The following is a 10,403-nucleotide window of genomic DNA, read 5'->3' on the forward strand; positions in this document are numbered from 1 at the left end:
TATATATTAGTAGTGTAGCTACTATATAATTAGGATATGTATGTATGAATTAGTCTGACTCTAATACTTGTTATAGCAACTATCTCTAGCAGTATCCAAGCAGTAAGTATATGTATTAGTAGTGTAGCTACTCTATAATTAGGATATGTATGTATGTATGAATTAGTCTGACTCTAATACTTGTTATAGCAACTATCTCTAGCAGTATCCAAGCAGTAAGTATATATATTAGTAGTGTAGCTACTCTATAATTAGGATATGTATGTATGAATTAGTCTGACTCTAATACTTGTTATAGCAACTATCTCTAGCAGTATCCAAGCAGTAAGTATATATATTAGTAGTATAGCTACTCTATAATTAGGATATGTATGTAGGTATTAGTCTGACTCTAATACTTGTTATAGCTACTATCTCTAGCAGTATCCAAGCAGTAAGTATATATATATATTAGTAGTGTAGCTACTCTATAATTAGAATATGTATGTATGTAGGTATTAGTCTGACTCTAATACTTGTTATAGCAACTATCTCTAGCAGTATCCAAGCAGTAAGTATATATATTAGTAGTGTAGCTACTCTATAATTAGGATATGTATGTAGGTATTAGTCTGACTCTAATACTTGTTATAGCAACTATCTCTAGCAGTATCCAAGCAGTAAGTATATATATTAGTAGTGTAGCTACTCTATAATTAGAATATGTATGTAGGTATTAGTCTGACTCTAATACTTGTTATAGCAACTATCTCTAGCAGTATCCAAGCAGTAAGTATATATATTAGTAGTGTAGCTACTCTATAATTAGAATATGTATGTAGGTATTAGTCTGACTCTAATACTTGTTATAGCAACTATCTCTAGCAGTATCCAAGCAGTAAGTATATATATTAGTAGTGTAGCTACTCTATAATTAGGATATGTATGTATGTAGGTATTAGTCTGACTCTAATACTTGTTATAGCAACTATCTCTAGCAGTATCCAAGCAGTAAGTATATATATTAGTAGTGTAGCTACTCTATAATTAGAATATGTATGTATGTAGGTATTAGTCTGACTCTAATACTTGTTATAGCAACTATCTCTAGCAGTATCCAAGCAGTAAGTATATATATTAGTAGTGTAGCTACTCTATAATTAGAATATGTATGTATGAATTAGTCTGACTCTAATACTTGTTATAGCAACTATCTCTAGCAGTATCCAAGCAGTAAGTATATATATTAGTAGTGTAGCTACTCTATAATTAGAATATGTATGTATGTAGGTATTAGTCTGATTCTAATACTTGTTATAGCAACTATCTCTAGCAGTATCCAAGCAGTAAGTATATATATTAGTAGTGTAGCTACTCTATAATTAGGATATGTATGTAGGTATTAGTCTGACTCTAATACTTGTTATAGCTACTATCTCTAGCAGTATCCAAGCAGTAAGTATATATATTAGTAGTGTAGCTACTCTATAATTAGGATATGTATGTATGAATTAGTCTGACTCTAATACTTGTTATAGCTACTATCTCTAGCAGTATCCAAGCAGTAAGTATATATATTAGTAGTGTAGCTACTCTATAATTAGAATATGTATGTATGTAGGTAATAGGTATTAGTCTGACTCTAATACTTGTTATAGCAACTATCTCTAGCAGTATCCAAGCAGTAAGTATATATATTAGTAGTGTAGCTACTCTATAATTAGGATATGTATGTATGTAGGTATTAGTCTGACTCTAATACTTGTTATAGCAACTATCTCTAGCAGTATCCAAGCAGTAAGTATATGTATTAGTAGTGTAGCTACTCTATAATTAGAATATGTATGTATATATGTATTAGTCTGACTCTAATACTTGTTATAGCAACTATCTCTAGCAGTATCCAAGCAGTAAGTATATATATTAGTAGTGTAGCTACTATATAATTAGGATATGTATGTAGGTATTAGTCTGATTCTAATACTTGTTATAGCAACTATCTCTAGCAGTATCCAAGCAGTAAGTATATATATTAGTAGTGTAGCTACTCTATAATTAGGATATGTATGTAGGTATTAGTCTGATTCTAATACTTGTTATAGCAACTATCTCTAGCAGTATCCAAGCAGTAAGTATATATATTAGTAGTGTAGCTACTCTATAATTAGAATATGTATGTATGTAGGTATTAGTCTGACTCTAATACTTGTTATAGCAACTATCTCTAGCAGTATCCAAGCAGTAAGTATATATATTAGTAGTGTAGCTACTCTATAATTAGAATATGTATGTAGGTATTAGTCTGACTCTAATACTTGTTATAGCAACTATCTCTAGCAGTATCCAATCAGTAAGTATATATATTAGTAGTGTAGCTACTCTATAATTAGAATATGTATGTATATAGGTATTAGTCTGACTCTAATACTTGTTATAGCTACTATCTCTAGCAGTATCCAAGCAGTAAGTATATATATTAGTAGTGTAGCTACTCTATAATTAGAATATGTATGTATGAATTAGTCTGACTCTAATACTTGTTATAGCAACTATCTCTAGCAGTATCCAAGCAGTAAGTATATATATTAGTAGTGTAGCTACTCTATAATTAGGATATGTATGTAGGTATTAGTCTGATTCTAATACTTGTTATAGCTACTATCTCTAGCAGTATCCAAGCAGTAAGTATATATATTAGTAGTGTAGCTACTCTATAATTAGAATATGTATGTATGTAGGTATTAGTCTGACTCTAATACTTGTTATAGCTACTATCTCTAGCAGTATCCAAGCAGTAAGTATGTATATTAGTAGTGTAGCTACTCTATAATTAGGATATGTATGTAGGTATTAGTCTGACTCTAATACTTGTTATAGCTACTATCTCTAGCAGTATCCAAGCAGTAAGTATATATATTAGTAGTGTAGCTACTCTATAATTAGAATATGTATGTAGGTATTAGTCTGACTCTAATACTTGTTATAGCTACTATCTCTAGCAGTATCCAAGCAGTAAGTATATATATTAGTAGTGTAGCTACTCTATAATTAGGATATGTATGTATGAATTAGTCTGACTCTAATACTTGTTATAGCTACTATCTCTAGCAGTATCCAAGCAGTAAGTATATATATATATATATAAATATGTAGTGAAGCTGCTGTCCATCTATCTATCAATCTATTTATCTAATTATATATCTATCTACCTATCTATTTATCTAATTATCTATCTATTTAGACATTGCCAGCAACCCCCTACTTGAAAATGATAGATTACTGGTTGTTTATAAATCTGTACCAAATGGTTGCTATTCTACTGTTTCATACACTTCTAGCCAGCAGGTAAGCAATTTTACATAATGAAATTCTTTCATCTTAGAACTAGGATGACAAAATCCATAAAAGCAAAGATTAACTAATTAATATGATCTCGAAACCAATTAGTATCCACTGGATTAGAACCCTCTTTTAAAAGGTAGCTTATAGTGCCTAATAAAAAAGGACGCCATAAAATACAAATGACCAATGATAGGCCAATTCGTCATATGCAATGCATACTGTTCTATCATTGGTAATTTGAATTTATGACGTCGTATTTTTTAAGGCTTCCTGTTCTAAGCCATGCTGAAAAATCATACATCAGACAATTTTCTACGACTAATACAATTAAAAAAAAAACATATTTCATGAGTTAGCCAGGGCCCCCGGTCCTAGGGGCTAACAAACTGGTATTAATCTGATAACTTTTCATTTTACCATCCGTAGAAACCTGTCTATAATACGATTCGATAAATAACTATTCAATTCTTGTGCTTTTAGAGTTATGAAAGAGATAAAACAGAAGCAAAAAGAAGAAAGGTAATTTTTTCATAGCTGTACGTTAAAATAAATTTCTTAACAATGTAAGTTACCAAAGGGCGGCAGCTACAACTTTAGTCATGTGGCTGACGGGGACACTTCTTTAAGCTGAGAGCGGCCAAATCTTGTTCAATTTCCTAAAATTATCAAGGGAAAAGGGAATGTGATTCGGACAAACAATTCCAAGGGGCATTTCCCCACAACACCCTTCCCTTAATGCTTCCCTTCTTATCCACTTCCCTTCAGTTACATCAGAAATAAAGTTTTGAGCCAACTCTACGTAAACAAGATATTTAATTTTCGGCAATTACAAACGGAATTAATTGGCTGAATAGCAGCCCCTGAAATTATCTAATCAGTTTCATACAGGGGTCGGAAGTAGTGCGTCAGCCGCGTGGAAACCTCAGTAAAATCATCATATAATAACTTTAAAATTCAGCTAGATGTCCACTCCAGTTTCTAAGCAGACAATCGAAAACAGTAAAAGTGTCGAACTATGACGTCAGAAAAAATTAACAATTAACCAATAAGAAGCCAGTATTCACTGTGGTAAAATATATAGCGGCCTCTCATTGGTTAATTGTTTTTTTTTCTGACGTCATAGTTCGACACTTTTACTGTTTTCAAACAATCCATCTTTTCATAATCTTTTCTTGAACACCAGCAGGTTTAAATTTGAGGCTTGTGCGCAGGTGAGGCGCGTCTGCCGAGCCCTGGTTTCATTTTATGATAATCTAATTTTATTCACTAAGTTCAATTTAAACTATTTTTCCAGGATGAATGCTTGGACTGGCAATAGTGCTAAAAAATCCAGGTAAATTTGACACAAAAAAAGAAAAAAAAACAGGGGAAAACTATTTTGACAGTTGTATTGCATAGTCTAGCATTGTTTGTAAATTAAAAAATGGGTAAATAGAACAAGGATGACAACATCTATAAAAGCGAAGCGCTGAAACGGTATGACAAACGGACATTAACACATGTATAGTGTCAGAACTGAATAATCATAATATAAACGTATAAGAGTCAGTAAAATTGTAAGTAAATTTGTTAAAAAACAGATACAAAAAAAACTTGATACAGGATAATGTTTATGAACATACTTACATTTACAGGACTTGATTATAGAGTTGTATCGCTTATTACATTATACTTTGTTGTCCAAGGAATCAATATACCAAAAATCAGATCAATCCGATGATTTAATCACATAAAAATTTGTTGTTAAAAAAATCAACTTGATTAAAATAGACGAACGGACATTTGGTAATGATTATAGAGTTGCTACGTTTTCTAAATCGTACCTAACTACCAAAGGAATCACCATGCAAAATTTGAAATCGATAGGACAATTCTAACATGTCTAAATTAACAAAAAAAGCTATCCGTTACGGACGGACGTACGGATGGACCGACCCTAATTATAGAAAAGCTCAAATCAGTTTTAAACTTAGAAATCGTGAAAAAATACAACAAATACATATATTTAAAAGATGACGCTAGACAGCGACAGTGCCGTATAAACATGAATAAGAAACAGCTGATCTTAAAGGGAGTGTGAACGTAAAAATTTCCCATCTGATTATCAAATCTTAACATTTACTAAGCACATTTCACTACACTGATCAACCAAAAATGTCCTATTCACAAAAAAATCCAGAAATAATGCCTTGATTTTATGGTATTTTGAGAGGGAAAAAGGAAAAAACAGGGAAAATCTGAATGTTTTTGTTTCTTATAATGTTTGTAGGGATATTTAACTTGTCATATATAGTTGAAACAATTTACTTACTGTTAAGGATTTATTTTATGCTATAAAATTGACAAATCGTTTTTTTATAACGTAGTAATTAGGTAATAAAGACATATTTTAAATTCGTATTATTGACAAAAAAATACCTCACTGTCTACAGAGGGTTGAATCTCATAGGTTATATAAAATAATAATATCCTTTTTTATTGTGTTGAACAATAAATAACCCACTTTGGAGAATTAGTTTACACTTTTATCAGACTGTTTATGAAGAAATATTGCGTCTTTATTATTTACAAATTTGTAATTAAAGGTGGGCGAGAGATGGGCCATTTAAAGTTAATTGGATACTAATAAAAAACCTGTTTCTGGCTTTGTTATTGTATTTTGTTTTCAATAAAAAAATATTGCTTATTTTATCAATTTCTAAGTAACTATACATTGGATTAAAGCAAGGATTATGTTAAAAGTCAGCTTAACTGTTAGGAAAAATCTAGAACTATGTGAAAAAGTTTAATTTTAGCTATAATGGGAGAAAAAAGCAATTTAATGCACATTTTATATAATACGGAAAATTTCTTCCTTTCCCCGTACCTTATAAAAATCGTCGGAAAAAGCCGTTTTTTAAGCAAACAAAAGCGCGTTTTGCTCTATCTGTGAGATATTATGAATGAGATAATGTTAAGATTTGATATTAAGATGAGAAAAATTTACGTTCACAGTCCCTTTAACATTGACAAATATTTTTTCAAATTAGAAATTTAAATAAACATTTTAAGTGCCACTAGAGGCATCTAGGGGCGTAAGCTAATAAGAATACTCAAATATATTGATTTGTAGGCCCTCCTCTGGCTTGAGACAACTGATGAGCGATATGAACTCAGAATATAACCAGCAGGTGCATATTTTACCTTCTTGTAAATAACAGAGCTGGATCTTTAAATCATTTTAGTGGTGAGCCAGATCGGGGTGAGCCGAATTTCAGCCAATCACAGCGCGGCATTTCATAAAATGCTGTGCTCTCATTGGTTGAAAGTTGGCTCACCCCGATCTGGCTCACCACTAAAATGATTTAAAGATCCAGCTCAGCTTACAGGCGAGCCAGCTGTCTATAAGTTTCATAGATAATCAAAACTGAGTTTCCTTTTGGCTTACTCCTGTAGGGTATTTGATAGACAGCAAACAACCAATCATTTAAATGCTAGCCTTGGCCTGACAGTCTCTTCTGCATTGTGATTATTTATGCCTGCAAGGGGGTCAGGGCATTTTCCCTAATTTTAGAGTTTTAGTGTTTTGTAGTTTGGTCCAGACTTCATATATTATTACTTGCATGTTACACCAGATTTTATAGTTCTCTTAAACAGTGAAGTAGCTGGCTAAAATAATAATACCCCTATTCACTCCTTTACTTCAACCCTCCCCTCTTACTAGATGAACGGACTGATAAATAAATGAGCATCCTAAATTTACAAAAAAAGATTTCCTGTCATAATATCCACGTATATTCTATATCCATCATTATACCTTATTTTTTTAGGATCTGCCTAACAGCACCAGGTTTAATCAATGGAGCAGAATTTTCTTTATAACAGCGACCTTGGCCTATTGGTGTATTTTCTGGATTATAGGCACACTCTACATTTCTATTCATTATCATAAGTTTAATGGATGTAGAATAGACTGGCCCAAAAAAACATGAATTTTTAAATCTTTACCATATCAATTTGCGGTTACCTTGAAGTTGTTACCGGCTCAAAAGTAGACCTTTTATTGAAAACTAGACCTCTCTACAGTGAAAATTTATCTCGAAATTTCAATCTTAAGCTTTTTATCAAAAACTTCATATTTTCATGATTTTAACAAGAAATAAGTAAAGAACTGCCAACCTAAAATTATGTAACAAGAGTTCAAATATTAAGCAATCATAAAAAGTAGACAGAACCACCATTCCTGCCGAATAATTCCAAAAAACGTCTAAAAACATTGTTTTATTTAAACTGATAATTTGTGTAAGAAATTGAACTAAAACAGTAGTTATTAGTCTTATGAGAAGAGAAATGATGAAAAACTCTAAAAAATCTACATTTTAAAGACATAAAATAGGAAAAAGAGTTTTTAATAAATTTCATGTCTCAACAGACATTATCGCCAATAAATAGACAATTTATTTAAATAAGAAATTAAATGAAGGTAAAAAAATATGTAAAACACTTATTCTCATATCCAACTTTAAAAAAAAGGATACTAATAAAAAAATTAATATTGCAAAAATAATTTGATTGTTTATTATTAAACCAGGAATAAAGAGTGAGGCATATCTTTAATTATTTTTCTTCAATGATTTTGCTGTATGAATTAGCTTTCCCAAATTATTGTAATTGTACATAAAAAAAATTAATACTTTCTTTCTTCATATGTTTATTCCTGGTGATTTTAATATTTTATTTCAATGTTTGTAAACAAACAGACAGAAAATTTGATGTTTTGCTTTATATCTGGTGTAAGGTTATATTAATTGGGGAAGAAAGAATGAAAATAAAAATGCATTTGACGAGATAGCGATAGATTATTTCTTAAAATCAATTATAGGGCTAAAATCTACAAACAATGCATAACCTATTTTTACTTAACGCACATTGAAAAGCGATTTAGACCTTCATTTGGGCCACACTTATGTAGAATATACGTGGATATTATGACAGGTAAAAAATTGTCGTCAGTTTAGGTTGCAATTTCCCCTCTCTTTTATTCGTTTACCAGTTTAAAGTAAGAGGGGAGGGGATGTGGTAAAGGAGGACGATGGGGGAAATCTTTATTTTAGCCCGCTATTATAGAACATGAAAATCTGGTGTAAGATCCAAGTAATAATATATCCATTATATGTATGTAAGTTTAAAAGAGAAAATAATATTTTTTTTCAATTTAATTGATTTACAACCATTTTCCTCCAACAATCCTAATATAAAAGTAACAAGTATCTGTGTGTATGTGTATGTCTTACTTTTTAAAAGCGAAGCTTTTCTATGATTAGGGTCGGTCCGTCCGTCCGTTTTTTCGTTAATTTAGGCATGTTAGAATTGTCCTATCGATTTCAAACTTTACATGGTGATTCCTTTAGAAGTTATGTACGAGTTAGAAAGCGTAGCATCTCTATAATTATTACCAGAACGTCCGTACCTCCATTTAAAATATGTTGATTTTTTTACAATTTTAACAACAAATTTGTATGTGACCTAATTATCCGATTGGTCTGATTTTTGGTATACTGATTCCTGGGACAACAAAGTACAATATTATAAGCGAAGCAACTCTATAATAAAGTCCTAAAAATGTAAGTATGTTCATAAACATTATCCTGTATCAAGCAGTTTTTCAACAAATTTGTTTATAATTTTGCTTTGACTCTTTTACATTTACAATCTGATTATTCAGTTCTGACATTATACAAGTGTTAATGTCCGTATTTCCTACAGTTTCAGAGCTTCGCTTTTATGGACGTTTTCATCCTTGTTCTATTAAAACTAAATTGAAAATGGAGGTTGGTCGACATACAAAGAGTCTATATGAATTGAATAAGAAATGTAGAGTGTTATTCTAACTAGCATACAATGAGTACATGAGACCAGCAGATGAATATGTCAACAAGGCTAAATAATTTGGCAGATGAAACAATGAAATCTATCTAACATTTATAATGTCAATTAAGCATGTGAAGATAGTAATTATTAAGTTAGTTTGTGGTGTTTCTGAAAGGTTTATAATAAAACATAAAGAATTTATTTAAATTTTGCATCTTCCATTTCACTTTAAAAAATTAAAAAAGATTTTTGTTTTAATGAAGCAAAATCAGAAACAACTTTATGCAACATTTGTTTTTAAAACATTATTACCAAATTTGTTATAAAACAAACAGATTTAATTTATTTTATTACTTTATTTTAAATTCTTGATTGTTTGTCTTTAATTAGATTATATTTTATTATTTTGTTTAATAAATGTGTTGTTTATTAAGATCTTTATTACTGTGCACATAGGGGCAACAAGGGGCAACAATTCACCACCCCCAAATAAAGTTTTAAATATTCTATGAGTATTATCATACCCAATGCACATCAGATTTCAAAGGAATCGTAAAAATACGCTTTTTAAGTAATCATTCTAATGCATGGAAGTCAAGAAATGCAAAAATTTTCTTACAGAAAAAGGCATACTTTTTGTGTTTCACCAACAATTTTAAAAGTATTATAAAATCTCTTAGAATTAACGTAATTAGACAAAATAACTTCTGATGAGTCATGCATTACATATATTTTGACAGTATAAAAGAAAAAAACACAAATTGAAGAAATTAGTCCTAAATAATTATAGTTGAAGTCAAGATTTTAGTTTTTTTTTGTTTGTTTTTTAATCAACAATTAAAAAGACAGTAAGAGGAAACATGTTTTCGCCGGGTGTCGCCGGCTAAAAAAACGATATTTGATTACCCAAAGACATATTTTAATCGCCAGTACTGGTTTCTTTTACTCCCCCGCGCCCCCGTAGGGGTTTTTAGCGCGTTTTCTGAAGCTGGGTGCACGAAAACTTTGTTAGGAAAATCTTTTAAATGCGCTTTTAAAGTCAAAATGAAAGATGTAATACATATAGATAAAAGACGCAAAAACATAGTTATAAGAAATATTTATTTGATTAGACTTTGAATTAAAGTTGATAATGAATATTTTCAAGTTCTATTGCACTAAATGATGGAGACGGGAGGAAGGGGGGGAAGGCTAAACCTAAATCTAAACCTTTTTATGTTTGATGTTTTAAT

General features: G+C 30.6%; 1 protein-coding gene across 1 annotated transcript in view; it reads left to right on the forward strand.

The window, feature by feature from the left end:
* LOC145333727 (gamma-aminobutyric acid receptor subunit beta-like) overlaps positions 1-9,604 on the forward strand; it is a 48,508-nt gene extending 38,904 nt beyond the window's left edge. Inside the window, exons 16-21 of the mRNA XM_080178934.1 lie at positions 3,221-3,324; positions 3,802-3,840; positions 4,616-4,654; positions 6,434-6,491; positions 7,131-7,221; positions 9,196-9,604. Of these exons, the coding sequence (XP_080035060.1) occupies positions 3,221-3,324; positions 3,802-3,840; positions 4,616-4,654; positions 6,434-6,491; positions 7,131-7,221; positions 9,196-9,248 (384 nt within the window). The 3' untranslated portion in view covers positions 9,249-9,604. The remainder of the gene's footprint in view (positions 1-3,220; positions 3,325-3,801; positions 3,841-4,615; positions 4,655-6,433; positions 6,492-7,130; positions 7,222-9,195) is intronic.
* Positions 9,605-10,403: the final 799 nt, after the last annotated feature.

The sequence above is a fragment of the Acartia tonsa genome, chromosome 12 (genome assembly GCF_053477335.1).
Source record: "Acartia tonsa isolate MP-2025a chromosome 12, ASM5347733v1, whole genome shotgun sequence".
Lineage (NCBI taxonomy): Eukaryota > Metazoa > Arthropoda > Copepoda > Calanoida > Acartiidae > Acartia > Acartia tonsa.